Source organism: Corvus moneduloides, chromosome 2, assembly GCF_009650955.1.
Source record: "Corvus moneduloides isolate bCorMon1 chromosome 2, bCorMon1.pri, whole genome shotgun sequence".
Lineage (NCBI taxonomy): Eukaryota > Metazoa > Chordata > Aves > Passeriformes > Corvidae > Corvus > Corvus moneduloides.
The window spans coordinates 78,058,921-78,081,312 of NC_045477.1; the positions used below are offsets into that span (position 1 = coordinate 78,058,921).

Here is a 22,392-nt window from a genome sequence, read left to right on the forward strand (position 1 = left end):
TATTGATGATAAAAGATTTTGTACTGTACAAAGTGAAAAACAGGACTGGGCCACACTTGGAAATTCATTGAAAGAAATACTCTGAAAGACTCTATAATACTTTGTTACATACTTTAGTGTTATTTGTTTTATTCACATGAACCTAGTTTCAAATCAATTATGTTAAAATGAAATTCCTGTTTTAAAAAGAGTATTTCAAAGACATGTCACTTAGTCTTCAAATGTAGAAAAGTCCGAAGGCTGATCTGCTATTTTTTTTTTTTCCTTTAGTAAGGCAGGTCTGATCAATGCTAAAAAATTAAATACATATTTTTATTAGCCATGTTTTAGCCTGAATAATTATAGGAACATATTTTTTCTGAAACACAAATTGTACAACTTTTACTCAGTTTGTTTTCCACACTTCATGTTTTCTGTAAGTTTAACAAGTGTATATGCAATCTGGTTTCTCTGTGTAGAGGGATTCCTTGCAGAACAGGGGCATATGATACCCCTGGAAAGATTGGACAACCCAGGGTTGCTGAGCAAAAACCCCTGAACTGGCCCCTGGCTGCAGGCAAGCCTGGAGAGCACCTGGCTGCAGGCAGCCTTGAAAGTCCTTGGCAAAGCAATACACTGGTTGGCTCCCCCACGGATTAGAGGCCGTCTGGAGGGACTGGGCGTGAATCTTTGCAAAAGTGGATTTAAGCTTGTATAGTTAAACAATAAACAGAGAATGATGCTCAAATCGTATCGGTGCATGTGTTGTTACTCTGGCTAGCTCTTCAGACTCAGTCCCAAAATCTTTAAACATATATCTAATTGCAGGTCTAAAAAGAAACTCTCATTGAAAAATTCAAATACATTTTATTTTATTTTACGGAAATTTTTTATCAATGAAAATATATTGAAAATATCTAGGGCAAATGGGATCTGTCCTAGAATTACTACAAGTACTGTCTCTGATAGCTAAGTGTAAGATATTTTTTACAAACTTTCTGAAGCTAATTTTGCAATATCTACTCTTAAAAAACTACGTAAGACTAAAAAATAGCCAAGACATCTGTCTAAGTTCCAAGTGGTTTTTATTATTGCAGTGATTCTTTGATTCGTCCATCTTTGCTTATTAAAATTTACACCACTGAACACTCTTACTCATTTGTGGCTGCATATGTTTATTTTTTACTAGTATTCAGGTAATTGTTAATTTCTCAATTAACATTACCCAGAATTTTGAAATGCCCAGCTGTGATGAAGATGCTAGCAATAGCAGGTGTAAACCAGTAATTATCAGCAATTGTAAAACAAGCAAGCTGAGAAGGAGTTATTAAAAATCATATCCCATGTCTGAAATAAAACAAAATGTAGTGGGCACACTGTGCTATTTTACCGTTCTTAAACACAATGAGGCTATATAAATACAGGTGCTTGCATGAAACTTGTAAGTGCCAACAACCTAAGTTCTGAAGTAATTTAGAATTCAATTAACGTGAGAAGCTGAACAAAACAAATCCCTTAACAAGGCCAGTACATGAAGGCTTACTTTTAAAAACTAGAGGATACAAAAAAGAAAATCCATTTCATGAAGAAGGGAACATACTGAAAAAGTTGCATTTTGTTTACTGCATCAATGCCAGTTAAAGGAAATGAAAACAGGAAGGTAAATATAGTAAATAAAGATACTATTTTAAAAGTTATTTGGTCTCTTGAGCATTATATTCTCATCATCTGGATCTTCCCAAAGAACCCAGCGGAAGCAAACAGTTACTTTAAAAGTAGTTCCCTAGAATTTCACTGCTTACTTCAAACAGTCAGATGAAAACCAGCATTGCATCATTTACATCAAATTGCTTTCAAATGCAGAAAATTAAGTTGATGGAGAGACACTTCTCCATTATTGCCAGATGAGGGGTTAGTGGTTGTTTTCTGTTTATTGTCATGGAGATTACTCTAATGCAGTAAGATCTCATTTGAGATGAAATGTGAAATGAAGATGAGAATCCTAGTGGCCACAAAGTGATTAACAAAATGAGCTTTGTCAGGCAGTGTCTCTGTACATCTGCAGCAGCTATGACCCCACTGAACCTCCTACAGCTCTGTGACTGCCTGACACACACCTTTCAGGGGTAAGGCAATGTACCCTGGTGTAAACACTTCACAACCAGAAGAGCTGTCTCAATTTCACGACCCTGTAACTTGACAACTTAATGTAGAAATTCCTGAGTAGCTCTTGATGGTGTCAATTGAGCCAAGCACTGAAAAGCCCAAGAATCACACAGAATCAGAATTAAGGTTGGAAGAGACCTTCAAGATCATCTAGTCCAACCATCAAACTAGCAGCATGATCACCTTAAACCATATCCCCCCCAGTGACACATCCAGACTCCTCTCAAACACTTCCAGAGGTGATGACTCCACCACCTCCTTGAGCAACTTACTCCAATGCCTAACCACTCTTTCAGTGATTTTTTTTTTTTTAATATCTAATCTGAACTTCTCTTGGCACAACTAAGGCCATTTCCTCTTGTTCTTTAACTTGAGACATGGCAGAAGAAACTCTCACTGCAGCCTCCTTTCAGGCAGTTGTAGAAAGCAATGAGGTTCTCTCCAAACAACCTCAGTTTCCCCAGCAGCTCCTTTTAGGATGTTTTCTAGACCCTTCATAAGCCTTGTTGCCCTTTTCAGGACATGTTCCAGCACCTCAGTGTCCTTTTTGAAGTGATCACCCAAAACTGAACATAAGATTTGGTGTGGCCTCACCAATGCAGCATACAGAGGGACAATCACTGCCCTGGTCCTGCTGGCCACATTATTCTTGATACAGCCCAGGATGCCATCGGCCTGCTTGGCCACCTGGGCACACACTGGCTCATGTTCAGCTGTGCATCAACCAGCACCCCCAAGTCCCTTTCTGCTGATCATCTCTCAAGTCACTCTTCCTTGAGCCTATGGTGCTGCATGAGGTTGCTGTGAACCAAGGGCAGGACCCAGCACTTGCCCTGGTTGAACCTCATGCCATTGTCCTCAGCCCATTGTTTAAGTCTTTCCAGATCTCTCTGCAGAGCCTTCCTACCCCTCCAGCAGATCAACACTCCCACCTAACTTGGTGTCATCTGTGAACTGACTGAGGCTGCACTTGAGCCCCTTCTCCAAACCATCGATAAAGATGTTCAACAGGATGGAACTCAGTACTGATTCCTGGGGAAGATCACTGGTGACCAGAAGAAGGCAGTGACAGAAGGTGATGGTAGCAGTTGAAAGAGATACATCAGGATGAGGTGACCAGCTAAACTTGATAAAGTGTAGAATATCACCAGGTCTCTTGGGAGAAGCTTGACTACCAGTGCACTTAGGAATGTCCTGGACAATAGCTTTTCTGTCTTAGTACACCTTTCATTACTTTAATCTCCCGCTTGAAACATGGCCAAAGTACCTAAAAGTAGCTCGAAAAATAAAATCATAATCATAATAATAAAAAATATGATGTATTAGTTGTCATCACAAGGTAATACAGATTATATTGTGCTGGAGGGATATACATGTACAGATCTTCCTGAAGCAACACATGCAAAATGGCTGAATCATACAATAATTGATGTATTTATTACTTCTAATAGCTTTTCCAACTGCATGTACCAAGAAATCGGTGATAGCCAATAAAGCATGATTTTTATCAGAAATTTTGAAAGAATCAAAAGTAAACCCTACCAATTTTATTCATAAATACAGTAGAGAGTAATAGGTAATTTATATGAATATTCATATATTGAGCTCAGAAAATGGGCACCTTGTTATCCATCACTTTAAAACATGTTTATAGAATACAAATATGTTGGTTCTTGGGTTTTTTTCCTAATGCTGATGAAAATGAATAGTACTTGGGGACCAAGTCTGCCTATTAAAGTGATGTGATACATTACCATGCTTGTACAGAAATGAGCACAGATGGCGGGTCTATTATTTCTCTAGCAAGAAATTCGTCATTTTTTTTCCCCAGGATTCAAATCTGAGCAACACTTGCTTAAGTCAGGCTACCTCTGTGGGGATCCTTAAAATATTTTTCCCATTACTTGTACATTAGGAGTTAGAGAAACAGAAAGTGATTAATGCCATATTAAAACTTTAAAATGAATGAAGTCTTTCAAACCAAGAGTCTGAGATTTTCATATTTCCCCCCACCCCCAAATAAAGGGAAACATATTTTGCATGTAAATGTGAGTCTACAGGGATGAAGTTTTGTGCATCATGCTCAAGATTCCCAATAGCCTGTTTAGCTTTGACAGATCATTTCGTTTACATTAGAATATTTGCAGATGTTAGATTTATAGACATTTGTTAATTAAATACAATTATGTGGAGTATGAAACAACAACTTACAAGTAATTTATAGTTTTTGTATGCAAAAGATACCTTTTCAAGCAGAAAAAGAGTAAATTAAACAAAAAGATGTTGACTTCCATAATTTTGCTTTTATGATAAGAATCAATAAAGCAATACTTCATAAGGTTTTGTCAATGCCTTATTATATACCTGAAGAAAGAAGAAAGGTTTTCAATCTGCTTTATGACTCAAAGTTAAATGAGAGCTTTTAATGTCAGTTGGTCAAAGCTGGATCAGCTTGCAGTGAGAGCAAATTTAATATGGGTTAGGGTTTCCATTAACAAGAAAAATGCAAACATATATATTAATTTACATCAATATATTGAGTGTACTCACATTTGGGCATTACATGCTGTCTCTACACTCCTTCCTCCTCACACTCTTCCCCTGCTCCAGGATGGGATCCATCCCATGGGAGAAAGTTGTCCTTGAACTTCTCTGTCGTAGGTCCTTCTTACAGGCTGCAGTTCTTCAAAAACTGCTCTAGCGTTGGTCTTTTCCACAGGGTGCAGCACATCAGGAACAGGCTGCTCTGGCATGGGTCCTTCAGAGGGTCACCTGCCAGCAAACCTGCTCTCCATGGGTCTGCAGGGCTGTTTCTCTCATATTCTCAATTCATCTTGTCCATCTCCTCTTGTACAGCAGTTTTTCCTCCATTTTAAATCTGTTGTCACCGGAGTGCTACCGCCATCACTGATGGGCTTGGGCTCGGTCTGCCCTGGAGCTGGCTGGCATTGGCTCTGCCACACATGGGGAAAGCTTCGAGCATCTTCTCCCAGAAGCCACTCCTGCAGCCTCCCCTGGGCTTTGCTTTTGCCAAGCAAATCAAATACATTTCGGGCAAAATATTCTTCCAAATGGAATTCCATTTAAATGAATCTTAATTTTTGATATTCAGCTCTTCGTTTTCCATATGTGATAGTTGCTCCCTGTATGTTCCTGGGAGAGAACTCACATCCAGAACCTGGAGGATGAATTTCAAGACTGAAGTCTCGGAATACAGAATTAAAAACTCTCGAAGGAGTAAAAACATTAAAAAGCTAGAATAATAACACATCACTTCAAAAGTATAAGGATTTTTGGAGAGAAATATCAACTCCTTTAAGAGTCAAGGTGGGAATGTGGTAAATATCTAGTAAACTTGATAAACCAGAAAACTTTGGAATGTGTAGTGATTATACCAATACTGAGTCCAAAGGGTTGGTATATAAGGATTGGTATTTTCTCTATTGACATAATCTTGTATGTTATTTGGGATCTTCTGGAGCTTGTAACAGACAAAAATGTCTAGAGAATGGGATGAAATGTGTCAGTTTTCACAGAACTGGGAAATTTGAAGAGTTTTCGGGCAGCCAGGGTGAAGGTTTGTGGTGGTGTGAAGGTTTTAGGTGGAAAGGTTTACTGTTCTGTTTGGAAACGTTGTGGAGGATAAGGAGGCCTGCAGGCAGCAGGAAGCAGGGAAAATAGCAAATTCATTTTGTAAGCACCAGAAAGGATTATGCAAGCTGTTGGTGAGAGAAAGGTCAGTAGTGAGAAGGAAGGTAGAAAGGTGCTAAACAGCTCAGAGCAAGTAAGAACAAATAATACCAAGGTTATTTACACCAGTACCTAATGATCTAATATTTGTTCAATGCCAATAGACTTAAAGATGTGGTGTTATCAAGCACTAGTGTGCTACTTGTCACTGTTTCAATGCACATCACCTCTGCTCCAGCTTCTTACCCTTCCCCACTCTCAATTGAAAAAAGCTGAAGAGGAATTTAGAGAATGTTAACTCTGAAGAGGTTGGAGAGCACGATTGGAACTCCTAATATCAGGTCCACTCACAAGACAGCATTACTTTGCCAGCTACTTTCTCTCATGTGAAAGAAGGGAGTCATTCCTACAGCAACTACCAGCTGTGCAAGACTTCTGATTTCATTGCAGAAATAGCTGAAAAAGAAATGATATTCAGTCTTGAATGAGTCATTGCCAAATAATTCCCAGGTGAACTAAATTAATAAAGTTGTAGTCTAGGGAAGTTTCAGCTTCTGCATGATTTATTTCTTCCTGCATGGTTAGAGAAATGAGTGTCATTGAATTAAAAAAAGAGAAAGGGTATTCTTTTTCACAGTTATGCATTTCACAGGCAAATGTGCAATAGTTGGGTTTGCAGCATTTGAAAAAAAGGTGTTAATTGAAGAATTCTGAGTGACAGAAAGTGAGAACACAGACTTTGCATGCTGTGAAACAGAACAAGACCGCTATATAGAAAGGATAGACATAACCTTCAAGATTTTTTATAATGTTATGGTATGAAAATATATTTTGATATTGCATTAAACTAGTATGTTCAGTTAAACCAGTTGTTTTTTTCTGGTGAGTGCAGCACTGTTTAGCTGGAATTAATTCCTTATTTATTTATATATTTTATTTTATACAAATGACTGCCAAAGAAATTTTTTTAAGGTTTTTATGTTTGCTTTTACTTTTTTCACACTTTGAATTACCACATTTGTTGACCCAGCCCAAGCTGTTGCATTAAATAATGGCCCAAGACTAGCAGGCAGGCTGCAAATTTTGTACACATCCCTATACAAAGCTTTTCCCCATCACTTCAAGCTGGCAAACAGTTCCATTGCTACAAGACAGCACAAAAATCTGTCTGCTGTGAATCAAAATAACACCTTTTAAAGAATATGAGTCATTCATGTATTCAGTGTGTACACTTCCTTAGGAATGAATATCCGAAATGTTGTTTAGGGTGATATTTAAATAAAGGACAAAATATTGTTGTTATGTGGCAACCTTGTTTTATTGAACTGCATTCATTGTTTAGCATATATACAAGCTTTTCTGCAGAGCTAAGAGGACCCGTAATGTTTTTCATAAAAGAAATTCTGCAAAATTTGAATATGCTGTGTTGTCTGTGCTTATATGTGGATCTAACAGGCAAGAATTAGACATTTCTTTACTCTGATAAGGTTATTTCCTTTCTTACAGCATAACAGCTGGCAAAATACTTTTGAGACAGAGACATATAGAGGTATCCTCTTATAGAGTATGCAGAAAAAATATAGCATATGGAGAGTATTTGCATAATGTACAATATCTGTGATGAGAAGGTAGATATTCAGTCTTTCTTGCATAACTTGAGTATTACATATAATATGGTAACTTGAATGAAGAATTGCTTCTTAAGCTACAGAATTCTGCTTGGTGGTTAGTATATTTACTGTATTTTGAATTTTGATGTATTAGAAACAATGTTTTACTTCACCAGTTCTTTTTTGAATCAACTTATATCTGTTTTTCATTTCTTCTTTTTATATATCTATATATCAAGTATGATTTGGCCTACTCTTACTTAAATAATTTATGTAATGCTAAATAATTTATGCACAATTTGGCTGTTATCCTTCAACAAATATTCTGTCTGCACGTGCACTTACACTGATATTAGGAAACTTCAGTTTTATTTCTGATCATACAGCATGTGTAGAATGTGGAGTTTGTTTTAAAAACCTGAAATGTCGTACATTTCAGCAGTCTTCTTGCAGTTGGTATTTAGCAAAATCAAAATGGAGGAAAGTCTTTTTGCACACATGCAAAAAGCCATACACAGGGCTGAATGCTTCATGCTACAAAATGTAGATAACCTTCCTTATTAAATTTTGCAGTAAAATTAAAGCTCTAATAAATAACAGAACTTTGTGGAATGTAATAATTCTATTTTGTTGTATTTCTTTTTTGTGAAAAATACGTGCACAAAATTAATGCATCTCATTAAAGAGGTATGCTGGTGCCATGAGAGATAATACAAACTGGAAGATGAGTCTCTGAGAGTAGAGTGAGTTACTAAACCATTTTTATGTGTGTTTCTGTATTAAACTAGCTATACACACCGTGTGGTTGGCAGTGGAATCAAAGCTCAGTCTGCAAATCCAGAAGTAAAAGTGAAGGGAACAGATCCTGTAATAAGTCAAATTATTGACAAGCTGAAGCATGTTATTCAGGTAAGATGCTTTTTCCTATAGATACAGTACGGTTCTAACTACCACTCTAGTAATGAAAGTATTAATTTACTGCACCATAAAGGCTAATTGTTAATTCAAGTTTCTGCTGAGTACACAGCAAAACACTAGTTGCTCTCTGTCTCACTTCAGTTATTACAAATGATTTAGTTAAAAGGCTTGCAAATGGTAGATAAGTGTAGGAAGTGAGGCCCTGGCAGCTGGGCCATCTGTACCTGCAAGTACCTCAGCTCGGCATTGCAGTAAGCAACAGAAGCACAAACAGTGTGATTTAGGGATTTTAACTGGGTGCATATGTTTAAATAACAATAAAACATAATTTCCCTCTTCCCTCTTTACTAAGTCTGGGTTCTTTCTTAACTTATATTGCTGCAATGTTTTTTCTTTAGATGCCAGATAGAAAAACAAGGAAGCTTGAATGAAATTACATGCCTGCTAAACGGGTTGGTGTTCATTACCTGATGTACATATCTGTGAGTTACTAAGTTTAAGGCTTACAGGGAAGTAAATTGCAATATGGTTCTGTACAATCATAATATTGTAATAAGTTTACAGGATTACAGGTATCTCTGGTTACATGCTGCATTTATATGCACAGATAGCCAGAATTAGAGGACAAAAACATCATTCTGTTGAAGCCAACAGTTATTTGCAGCTCTGTATTTCAGTTTAAAAATGTAAGTTTTCGCTCTGATCTGAAGACTCAGTGATATGAAAGGTTCTACTGACATTTGTTGTCCATGACCCATCTAACCCAGTATCCTCTCCTCTGCACTGGTGAAAGGAGAGGCTACTTAGGGAGACCATGAAGCTTTGCACTTTTATGGTCTCCACCTCCTTTCTCTACCCCATTCCCCAAACATGAGAATTAGAGATATTAAATGCCTTCTTGCCTAGTGCATTTAGTTCCGTCTAAGGACTTGCTCTAATTCTGTTTATACAACTTCTTAACAGCTTTTAAATACAGTTTCCCACATGATTTCTGGGGTTGAAATATTACTGATAGCTTCACAGTAAACCCTCTTGGTTCTTATATCTCTAATTGTGAACAATAACTCTTCTCTGACAACAAAACAAAGAGTGATGATATAGAAAAAAGAAGAAAACCAGAAAAATTTCTTTTTCATCAGTAGTGTTGTTTTGTGGGAGAACTGGCATTAGAATTGAAGTTCAAAGGCAATTATTATTCCTTCCTTCTTAAAAGAAATATCTTTTGTATCCCTCCAGCTTCAGCATCATGCTTTTGTCTCTCTCCTTTATTAAAATGGTAACTACAATGGTGGGAAAATAGTGCAATTTTGCCTACAAGAGATCACATGATTTAATTAATAACTACAAAATACTGTGCAAAGATAAACTTTGCAAATCTTACTTGGTTAAGCTCCAAGGTCTTTTATCTATCAGGAATGCCTTCCTCCTTTGATATTAAAACTTCACTGTAGAGTTTATTGTGTTGGTTTCCTCTAGAGACTTGGAGTTGTGTTGTTTTCTCCTTGAATGAGTATCTGAAAGAGTTGAATAGAGTATTTCCATTATAAAGTATTTAATTTTGAGAGCTTACTTGCCCTTGTCCCTAAAAACTTGAGTGGATCTTGGGGAAAAGAACATATAATTTACATACTGAATTCTTACTAACCTCCAAATATATTATCTTTCTGTGGGATAACTTCTTTCCTTGTAGCTCTGAGTATGAAGATAGGGTCAAGGGATAAAGAGAGCATCAAATTCCTTAGGACCTGACATATAACTGCTTTTCATCAGGAAAAAAAAAAAAAGGGCTGGAGAAGCTGCAGAAAAAGCTTTCTTCTCTACTATTTACCATTTGGGAAAGTAGGATGAGGAGTGCAAATTAGAGATTCAATTACAAAAGATCACCTTTTTGTCCTGTGTGATATGAAAAGAGATGAATCACATGTTAAGCTTATGATGGCCAGAAAATAAGGGGAGCTTAATGGATTGTTTCGTTGCCTCAGAGATAGAAAGAGTCATACTTAAAGCTAACACTCTATCCAAGCTGTATTACTGAACTTCAAAATTTTAAATAGCTAACTTAGTAGGAACAAAATGTATTTGTCAAGTTTTTCAAAACTAATCATTCCTGAAATTAATAAAACTATATACTTTAATTCAGCTTTAAGGTGAAACAGATTTTCAGGTTGCTATTTATGGAGGAAACAATATATATTTTAATAGAAATCACATGTTGCTTTAACCTTGCTAAACAAGTACATTTTCGTTACTTACTTGTGTTTTGTATATAGCCATTTTCCCTCCATAATAGGAGAGAGGAAATAAGAGTGGTAATTCAGCTTTACTTGACTTTTCACATCAGCTTTTAAACATTTCAAGATTCAGGATATCAAAGTAACATTTCCTACTGTCTCATCATGTCATGATATGGTCCTTCCTTCTCAACCACTGTCAGAGCTCTGTGTATCTGTGGTAAGTACAGCCTGATTTTCTTTTCCTTATAAAACCTGTGATGGTACCAAGGCCTTCAGGACTGAACAGTCTCTACCACTTAGTAAATATCAACATGCACAAAGAATCAAAAGTTTTGCTTCTAGTACTTTTCATAGTAAGAATGGTGAAATGCACTGAAATGCAATTTAATCAATGACAACCTATAGTATTTATTTGCAGCAGAGGTGGAATTCAGTTCTTTAATCAGATACCTGCATTTCAGTGTTTAAGCTTCGCTTATATGTAGTACAACTCAGCAGACCATCGAGAGCTGTTCATTTGGCCCTGTGTAAGTGTATGCATCAGGATTAGAAGAACAGTAGTTCTTCGGTGTTGTACAATATAAAAGGAGTTTGGTTACTTCACCCACATGTTGGCATCTGCACTGTGACACCTGCTGTTGGTGTCAGTTCGGAAGGATTACACCCTTGTGTCAGGTTTCTGAGCCCTTTCCAAAAGGTTGTCAGTTTCAACACACAAACTATTTTCAAAACTATTCTCGAATAATTTTTTATATAAAAACTAGACACATACAGTTTTCTAAAGAGAAATATTTAGCATATACAAAAATATTTTTACATCTATATACAAACTTAATTTTATTCTTTTATGGTTTTGCAATTTTTAAAAAGTATGATTAAACTATGGAAGTGCTAATATCAAGAAGTTGACCAGTTTTGCATTTAGAATGCGTAATTTAAGACAAATTGAAAAGCATCTCCTGAATAAATTTTGTCCTCCCAAATCAGAAAAAGTCATTCCTTCTAGTAAATCCAGAGTATAAAAACTCTGTTAGGAAGCTTCATTGTTTTCTGAAACCTTATTTTATCTTTGCCTTCAAAACAGATGACCACTTTTATCACCAACTGCATGTAATTTCCCTTCTTACTTTCAAGATTCCAAGCAGAAAGGAAGTATTTTGAGGTATAAAGGGAGAGCCCATTTAAGGGAGGGTGCAGTGAGCTGTCTGAAAACCAGACAGCACATATTAACCATAAAAAATGACTAAATATTATTAAGAAGCAAAAGAGCAGATATCTTTGAGATCCCTTTCTGCTCATGTTTAATGTTTACTTAGGAAAACAGATTAAGACCATTCTATCCTGCATACAGAAAAAGAGTAATTTCTTACTATCTCCTCTATTTTTGCCAGTTGGATATACAAAGGCATAAAAATCCCAAGCAAAGAATTAGCTTTAAAATATGTAAATATACAATGCTTAAACTCTGTTTTCCAGGTTAATAACTTTAACTGTTAAAAACTTTAAACCCCTGAAATCAACCCCTGGTTGCATAAGTGACAGTATCTCTTTTCAGCAGGCTGTGGTTTCTGGGCAGTTCTTTGTGAGAGGCTCTCAGTAATCCTCCCTTTTCTGTAAATAGCAGATTTACAAAATAATCAATAGAACTTTTTGATTCTGTTGGACCCCGACGGCTGTATTCTGTGCCCTGGACTCCACAGGTTCATATTCACAACAACAAAGTGCAATTAGAGGAACTGATATGAACTCTGCTGAACCAGTCAGTGCTGAATATGGCTTGACAAAGTCACCATCTTCTGTAAAACTCCTTACTTGTACAGACTGGTGTTTTGGAGAGTTTTAAATGATGGGCTCTTCTTCATTCATTTATCTTCACAGCAGGCAAATTACGGGTTCAAGTGCATATTCTTTTATGTACTGCAATCTGCAACTATCACTCTAATAGGTAATCAAGATAAGCAAAGTCAGTTGCATATGGCATAAATAGTATTGGGAATTATTTTCCTTTCTTCCCCAATAATTTAAAACCATGATTAATTAATCATTCCTGCAAGTACAAATACTAAGGTTATGCAGTATGATATTTTGGAGCTGGCAATTGGACCTTGGTCATTTCAGTGTGTTTCTTCTTTCAGAAAGTAATCTCAAAAAGATACTGCTTTTGAAAATAATAGACATTATTTGTACCTTCTATTTACAGTGTAAGTAAAGTCTTCCTAATTTTAGGAAATCTTGCCATAGCAAAAGATACTCCTATGTCTGACTGTCTAAATTAGGCAGACCAAATCTCCCTCTGGAGATCTCCAGAGGCACCTACCATTAGTGATGATACTGGAAATTTAAATGCTTCTATCAGGATAAATTATTACTATATTCTAGGTGCAGTAAAAGGTATGTCTGAACTTATTTGGAAAAGATCCCATCTTACACTGCTATACCACCAGAGTGCTAGCTGATATGCACAAAATAATATTTACTTTCTCCACAAAGGGCTGCAAACTGTCCCCTAATGGAATTGATGCTTACATTCCTTAAAGAAGTAAATGCCAGTACTTCATATGACATTAAATGTTGGTGACAGTCTAATTTTTTCTTTACTACTTGTCATTATTATGGCATGGTGAACACTCTGTTTCACCATGCTGCCATTTGCCCATTTACATGTCTCAAAAAGGTTGCAAAAATAGTGAGATGAGATTTTGTTTTGACACTGATTTGGCATGCTAACAACTAAATTTTCCATCTGCGTTTTTTAAAGCTTTTATCAATGTACCACAGCACAGGCAAGTTAATATGTGTTTTTGTGAGAGCTGTCCAAGTATGGATTGGAAATGGGGATGGAATATATTACCTGAATCCTCACCTGCTCTTACAAAGAACCATGTTTTGAAATTATTCATACAGAAGGTGTGGCACTTGCAGTTGTGCCTACTTACTGTAGTGTTACAATAATCAGCTAATAGTTAAAACCCCTCTGTCTCTTAAGAGTGTTCCAACACCTGTATAAAAGTCACAAATTAGACATTTTGATGACTTTTTTAATGACTGAAATACAATACTTTCTCATGGAATGAGAGAATTCTCAAGAGTACAGCATTAGACAGATACTTAGTTTGATACACTCTTCAGTAGCATGCTCTTGGAGACTCACTTTCTAAACTTTTCTTTCCCTTTCTTTTTTTAAATGCTTTTTGTTGATATAGCATAACCTGCAGTTTGTAGCTTTCAATAACAGGTAAATGGGAAGCAAAATTTCAGTGCACTTCATGCAGCAGCCATTCAACTTTCACTGGTATTAGAATTGCTTTCAGCTGTGTTTGCTCCTAAACTGCCTATTTATCTGTTGTTGGACTAGGAAAGACTTCCTCACAAGTTTTTTTTGTATTTCATAGTACAAATGCATATCTAAATGTTAATTTTGCCTTAGATTTTGTTTTTATTGGGTTTTTTTTCACTTTTTAGTTTCATCCAAAGTTAGAACAAACCTGCAGGTACAGAATAGCTCAGTAGAGTTCAGTAGGTTGATTGTGTTAATTTTTTTCCCCAGTGATTTGCTGGCACACCTTCTGGTTTTGTTTTGGTTTTGGTTTGGGTTTTTTGTTTATTTGGGTTTTTTTTTATTTCTGGAAGCAATACAATGCTACTGTCTTTTTGAAATCAAACCCTTGGAAAAATTCTGGTTTTGTCAAGGCATGATAGGAGAGTACTAGTGATGTCTCACAGTGGAATATTCCTACTTGACAAAGAAGTCTATTTCATATTTGTTGTGTGAGCTGTTTCAGTCTTTTATCACATCTATGGAGAGCTGGTTTATCACATGGTATTGACCTGAGCTGCCTCTGGCTGCTGGCTGGTGCCAACGATATACTAAATACTTGATTATTACCATTGCATATAAAATATTGGCAGAATTCCTGTAAAAATATTAAGCAGTTAGAAATTAGGTGGGAAATTACTTCCTGAGTTTCATACTCTTCCCTTTAAAATATAGTTCAACTTCCAGCCTCAAAAGTACACAAAACAGTGCGGGATTGCTGATGCTTTTGTATCTCTTGAGAGTCAAAAGGTTTTCTTCACAGTTCTGTGACGATAGTGAAGGAATGTTGCTGTTGAGATGGATGCAACACGCACAAACCACACCAACAACCCCAGGCAAAAAGCATCTCTAATTCTACAAAGCCTCTGTTATACACTTTCTTGGCACCTGTGCTGTGTATCTATTGGCTCCTAAGTTACTACATTACAAATTGTTGGTTACCTACAACTAACACCCATTCTAAAACAAAAACTGCCTCCTGCAAACAGCTGTGCATTCTTCTTCTATTATTTTGGTTTCTTGCTTCTGTTGATGCTAAAATTCTCATGGGTACAAACTGAATTCTCATGGATACAAAGTGATTGTGTCCAAGTTGAAATCTGTGAGACTTTCAGTGCAGCTGTCAGTTCCCACAAAGGTATAAACCCTTTTTGTTGCTCAAAAAGGTGGTCTTTCTGTATTTGTAAGTCAAACACCAAAAGTTATATGAAAATTCTGAGATGACTGTATGTCTTGGAAAATTATGTGTAAACTCAAACCTACATATGGTTTATAGGTAGAAGGCAGAGAAAAAAAGTGATTAGGAGGGTATGCAGTTCAGCTGATCCGTCTCCCACTGTTGGGATGCTCAAGAGATAAATTAAAAAGAACAGTCACCAGCCACATAGTCCTTCTGATCAGTAATTTAATTAAAACACCAATGATAATTTCCCCAGCTTTTGTTTTTCACTAACTGGATTACTAAAGTTATTAAGGGCTAATCAAGGTCCCATTCATTTAGAACAAATGATCATTTTTTTGAGGTATCCTTTTTAAATAGGATTTATGCTGAAATGAAGAGTCTAAATTGCACAGAGCTTTCTGAAATTGTTTGTTGTTCAAATTTGTATAAAACTCTTAATAATGGGCTAATAAAAAAGTCCTTAATATTTGATTTTTTGCTATTTTTCTTCTTGAATTTCTTATAAAGCCCTTCAAAGTGCACAGTGAGAAAACATATTTGTTGATGCAGCAGGGAGATACTGTCAATTCTTATCCGTTTTGTGAGGAGAACAGAAGCAGAGAAAATAAAACAGCCTTTTCTAGCTACTTAGGTGGATAGTGACACTAACTGAAGTATTCATTATGGTGCAGATCCTATCTACAAAAGTCTATTCTGCACCTAAATTGTTTGCTGTTATAGCTGGTAAAAACTGCTTGTGTTGGGTTTTTTAGCAAAACAGGACCATTGTTCTACCTCCTCATTTTTAAGTACAATATTAAGGGAAGGAGAGTTTTGAGATTTTGTGGAGCCTAGGGTAGCTCCACATGCTCCTCATAAAGACCACCACACCCCATTCACTATTATAATACATACTTCTGAAATCAATATTCTTATTTCATTAATAACAGAGGAATATTCTCAAATTTGACAGGCTTGGAACAACATGTTTGGTAAAAAGAGAAGAGAAATGTAGACTGGTATCAAATAAGGCTTTAAAAGGTTTAAGTAAAGCAGGATATAAACTCTCTAGTCAGAAGTGAAAATCAAATAGTGGTTCTAACTTATGAAACCTGACACATATCACAAAGCCATCCCATAGTTAGCTTAATTGACAGCCTCTTCAGAGTAGGGGCTCAGCAACTAAATAGAATAATATCACGTAAGATGGAAAGTATCAACAGAAATTTGAGTAGGAACTTACTGTTCCTGTTAGTACTAATTAATGACAGATATAATCTGTCAACATCTCAGTAACATTAACAAAATACTTTGTATTCAAGCAAATACATTAAAAAGGAAAAAGAAGAGTGGGACAGTAACTGGCGTTAACAGTAGGTACCATTAAGATGTAAGTGCCATTTATGTGATCCTGTGGTAGTGGTTTCCCCTGCACCATGGAAATTCGGATGTGAGCAGTTCCACTAGGCTGATATCAAGGGAATAAGCAGGGTGGCTGTACTTTGTGGACATTTGTGTATTGGTGCTGGCTGAGCACTCTGTCCCACCTTGGTTTGCTGGCTGTGGATTGTGTACAGGAGCAGAGATTGTTCAAAGATAGTGACAGTTCTGAAAATGTTGAAGGATACAGTGGGAATGCATTGTCTCTTGTCAGTCCTAGTGTCACAGCTGAGGGGAATGCTACTGGGGGTTGGGCTAGATGATCTTTAAAGGTCCCTCCCAAGTGAAACTATTCTATGATTCTATTGACTCCATGACTATACTGTGTGAACTCATATGCTATTAGCAGCAGGTAATACACCTGGGAAGAGCTGTCATAAATGCTATGGACATGAAAAGATGCTGTCAACAATTATAAAAAAGCACAAAGGAAACAGGCTTCTTTATCATCAGTGATCATAAGACCATTTCATAGAATATGTGCAACAGTCATTATGCAAAACTGTGATATCTAAAACAAAACAGGTACCACAACGACACAAAATAACCAAAAAAAAAAAAAAAAAGACAGAAGCATTTCAATAATTAACTGTTAAGGGAAAAAAGTTGTTGACCACAGACTTTCTGGCCTGAAAAGCAATGCATCCTTTTTGAGCATGTTGAATGTTTCCTATTTGAGACAGGCTATTTGCTTTTGGTCTCAGTCCTGGGAAATCCTCGGAGGCAGTGACCTGTGGAGAGCAATACAGAGCAAGTCATTTGCTGCAAGCATCATCATAATTTGTTACCCTTGCCAGTTTGTAAAATAAGCAATGTGTTCTGTAGGCACGAGAAATATCAGTCTGGAAGGCAATCTGTTGCTCTGAAATCTTATAAACAGAAATCTCATGTTATCTATGAGGGCTGTTTGTTGCCTAAAGAACTAATCTGCTCTCTGGATGTTTCAGAAATTGTAGAAAGCAGCAGCAGAATGCATGGAGCATTCAAATGCTTTTAAACCCTGTGGGTCTGAAATCTATGTGGATAACACCACCAGTATTTTAAACTGTACCATATAGTTTAAGGTCACAAATTTTGCTCACCCCAACCCTGGTTTTGTCTTGAGAGAGTCAGTCAGCAAGCAATTGAAGAATCAATACCAAAGGTGAAGTATTTAATTTGCATGAAGTCTCAGCAAAGCTGTTCAGGACTATGGATTAAAATGAAATGCCAGAAACAAGCTGTGCTGTGCATTTTTTAAAAGTTTTTGTTTCAAGACAGAATGTAGAAAAATACAAATATATATTCTGGCAGACTATGATTATGTGCTAGGTTTGTGGGTAGGTTTCTTAACTTCTCTCCAGCACAGAAATATTACACTGCTCTGTTTTTAACTGACATATTTAAAAAACAACAAAAAAAAGAAGCCTGATAAATATGCTGATTCTGAATTCCTTCTAAAACAAGAATATAATAAAAAATGCATTCACAGAAGAAAACTTATCAGGATATATTATATATAGAACAAATAATAATTTTGATTGTAACCTGATCAAATATACATTTACATATTTCTTTACAAGACAGGTTAGCTATTACTTTTGAAAAATATTTTTCAATTTTTGTCTTTAAAAAACCAAACCATTCTTAATATAATTTATTAAACTGATTGTGCACTCTAATTTATTTAATGCGTTCATTTCTTTAAATGACTTTTCAAAACCTTACATCTTAAAAGTAATATTACCTTATTTGTTGGCTTAAAACCAGCCTGCTTACCAGATCCTTAATGCTGTGTTGTGGCCTTCTTAACTCTTGTCTGTGTCTGTTAAGCTTCATCTTTAAGAGCAGACAGATGAAAGCTTTGAAGAAGAGCTAAGCATTCTGCTGCCAAAGACCCACCCTAACTTGTTTGCAAAGTTCCATCCTTGTAGGTCATACTTTGTAAAGAAAATGGAGACAATTCTTTCTCCTTCCTTCTCTGGAACTGGTAATAATTGTAGCAAGTGCTTTCCTGGTAGTGGGACATTGATGGGACACCTCTGCTTCTTCTTTTCCCTGGGCTTTTCTTTCTTCTCTCAGTGAGTCATTCAGCTTGATCTATGGACTGTCTCACTGCACTGATGTAAACAGCTGTAGGACAGAAAACCTCCAAGGAATGAACAATTAATTGGATCTCTAAAGAGAACCCTAAAGCAATCCTGTATCTGTAAATTCCTAAACACAACATATAGACTCCAGTTTTTAATGTATGGTAATGTTTGATTAGAAAATTCTCTTCCTGTAACTCTCTTGTCACTTCAGTTGAGCAAAATCATTAAAAGTAATCACTATCCTCATCTAGTTTACTTGACATGTGATTACTATATAAATTTTCTCACAGGTACACTGGCCTATAGTCCAGGCTGTGTAAACGACGAAAAATTTTGTGAGGACTAAAGGCTTTTGCTGATAGAGGTACTGTAAGCTAATTTTAGAAAAAAGTGTTTTCCTTTATTTTCTGCCTGTTAATGGGATGTATATTTGCAGTAAATACAGAACTGTCCTATCCTTCTTCTATAATCCTTTAAGTACTATTTTGCCAGGTCCAGTTTCCCCTTTTCAGCTTCTTATTTCTGCTTTCTGACCCTCCCCAGTTCCTTTTCCTCTTTTAAATAATCACATGATTTTCACCTAATTCCACAAATATTTCCCTGTCCTATGCAACATTTAACAGGTGTCTGAACTTCTATGTTTCCCATTGGTATGCAGGTCTGGGACAATGACAACCCAGCTCAAAAACAAGAATGTTGCTTCCCAGTCAGTCAGGACTATAACTGAAAGAATTAATTTTAGATATCTGAAGGTCTTACTGTTAGGTACTAACTAGTCCTGCAGGAAAGCAGGAGAGAAGTGTATTACAGCCTCTGTGAAAACTTTTGCCTTGATTGTGATGAAAGATAGGGAGACATTTTAAAGTGCAAATAATGAATGACTGTGATAAAAATACAGTGATAAGATTGAAAGAGGCTGCAAAATTCCAATTCTGTTACCTCGAACTGTAATTTCCTTCTTAAAGTGGCTGCTTTGCCCTAACTCTGCCTTGAAACAGACCTATTTACTCAGGTCTATGCTAAATTTATCAAAGCATACAGATCTGTGCAAACAAAAAACTGCAGCATAATATGTCAATAAATGCAACAAAATTACTTTTTTAGTGAGAATATGCAAACTTCTCTACCAGACCTGTAGAACAGCAAGACTACTGTTCATAAAACTATCCATCATTACTTTATTTCTTCATCCCCTGATTCAACATATACAGAAATCTAACAATTTCATATACAGAAATATAACAATCTGCTTTCCAAGTAGGTCTCATAGGGATTTTGAAGAATCAGATAGCATCAGAACCACGGAGCATGGCATTCAATAGTTGCATGGAAGCACTTTGGGAAGTGTTTTTATTTATTGTAACAATTTAATCCATTTCATCTGTTGGATTTTATTTTCACTTTCCATTTGACTATTGTTCTCTGTCTTTTCCTTCGTTAGAAGTCCTCCTCTAAACTTCTGATCTCCATGCCACAGTTCAATGTTACATATAGTACATACATACAATGTTACAATAGTACATATATTATCATAGCTGTCAGTTTTTCCCTATTCTTCCATTTAAGAACTCTTTTACAGCCTATTTGAAGTCTTGTTTGAAGTGCCAGACATCTGGTTCCCTTACAGTTCAGCTGCAATTAGTTCCTTCTGTAACAGCTCTCTTAATTTCTAATGTCTACTGTTCTTAATTAATCAGATTTTTTGTTCCTTGCACTTTTTCTTCAATTTTTGATTAATATTGTTCCTCTGCTTCTGTTTTTGGAGCCATGTGTGATTCTGAAAGTGTGTCAGTAATGTTACCATGGAGGACTTGGGCTTCAGTTTTCTTCCTAACAGTTTAAATGTTGTCTTCAGAGCTTTTTTGATTGATTTTGTATAAATCTACATGTACCCTTAATACTTTTTCTTATCCAAAAATTATTACTTATATTATCTAGACAACTCACCATATCTAGGGTTCACCATAGCCAGGTAATGTACTGTGATCTCTTTAGTTACTATGTGTAATATTGAGAGTGCATTTGTTCTTGCTTTTATTGCTTATACTGGCAGTCTGTGCAGATCCTTCAAGAAACCACTTATTTCAGCCCTTTTAAGGAAGTCTTGTATGAGGAATATGCTAAGATCAGAGTGTAAATTTGGGATTTAGCTGGTGAAGTGTGTACATATCCATTTAGATACTTTCTAGAATATACCATAATAGTCAAGGAACAGATTTGTCTCCTTTTGCAGTTCCAGAGCACTGGGTTGGTCAGATTTATGTGTATGTTTCTCATAGTTAAACTCTGCAGGTGTTGTAAACAGACACTTGTATTTTTGGTGTAAGTAAAATAAAATCTCATAAAATAGTCAGTTCTTGGGAGCTTATACGTGTAGAGGTCAACTCATAAAACATCAGTTTTAAGAAAATTGTTTTCATATACATCAGTAAAAAGATGTGTATCTTCCTATCTAGGAGGAAATCTTTTCAGTTAGAAACTTTTGTGTGACAGAAGTTTTATCAAGAAATAATGGTGTAGGAAAACATAGCAAGAAATAAAAATGACAGTTTGGGGGAATTTTTAGGAAACATTTATTTGGAAGTTCTAAAGGAGAAAAAGTATTGGTTTTAAATGAAACTTCTAACTGAAAAAATTATCTTAACTTCATATACTTTTCATTCCTTCTTATGTTTCCTATTTAATTCGGTTTCTAATTTTTCCTAAAACTGTTTTTTGACATGAAGGAAAAACCCCTAGAAATAAATGATTTAACAGAAACAAAAAAATAAGAGAAAGTGTTAATAATTGAAATATAGGAACAAATAAGAATCTACGAATATTTAAATTCTATTTTATCTTTTATTAGCTGTTTGTATAATAGTTTCTCTTAAAAAATTTTTCCCCTCAGCCATTCTTTTGATTTTTGATTCCATATTCAGTTTTAAAAGACTTCATTGAAGATTTTTAATTTTAAAAAATGGCATATCTTAGTCCCATCTTATAATGAATTGCATCTCAATATAATTATCTTTTTTGTCTGTGTTTTGGTTACTAGTTTCAAAATAGCAGGAGACTGCATTTTCTTGAATATTCCAGAATTTTTATTTGAAGACCATGTGAATAAACCCAGAAACTTTCTATCAAATTTCTGGTGAATATTTCAAATAGGTTTGTTTTTGTTTTTGTTTTTGTTTTTTACTCATATCTGATCCTGAGACTTCATTAGTGTTGTGTATGAAATTCACAAAATGTGCTGCCATGGTATCTTGTAGTGATTTGAAATTCTATTTTTCTTTCATATTCTGTGAATTCTTAATATTTTCAATCTTTTCATGGCTTATTGGTCTCGTCTTTGTTCTGCCAATTTTTCTGTCTACTCAATTAATATTTGCAGATTTCTGAACTGCACAGTCTGCATTTCAGGCCCTTAGCCATACTCTCTAGGGCCCCTGAATACAGCAAGTTGCGTTTGCCTGTCTCCTTATTCTCCAGGTATAAAATCATCCACCTTGTATTTTACTGTAATTTAATGTAGGAATGGATAGCATTACCTCCAATGGTAATTCAACATTGTCTCCTGGAAATGTTATTCAGAACCATCCCACATCCCCTGTACTGCAGTCATCAACAGGTCTCATCTTTAGTAAACCCCCTTACTCTTCATTCCTTCATCAGTGGGATGAAATGCAGCTTTCCTCATGGCACTAATGGCCAACTGCCTCAGATCACCCTCCTGGCTCAGATTATTTTGGAACTGTGGGCAGTGGTGAAGTAAAGGGAGTTAGAAGTGTTTTTACAAGGACCTAGAGGAAAGGTATCTGGG

The 22,392-nt window shown here is 35.9% G+C and overlaps 1 protein-coding gene across 6 annotated transcripts in view; it reads left to right on the plus strand.

The window, feature by feature from the left end:
* GPC5 (glypican 5) overlaps window positions 1–22,392 on the plus strand; it is a 626,060-nt gene that overhangs the window by 195,233 nt on the left and 408,435 nt on the right. For 5 of the 6 annotated variants that reach the window (XM_032100028.1, XM_032100031.1, XM_032100033.1 and 2 more), the window contains one exon: window positions 8,234–8,354. In XM_032100028.1, coding sequence (XP_031955919.1) covers window positions 8,234–8,354 — 121 coding nt within the window. Of the gene's footprint in view, window positions 1–8,233; window positions 8,355–8,761; window positions 8,845–22,392 lie in introns of those variants that run through there. The other variant, XM_032100035.1, reaches the window with a different exon arrangement.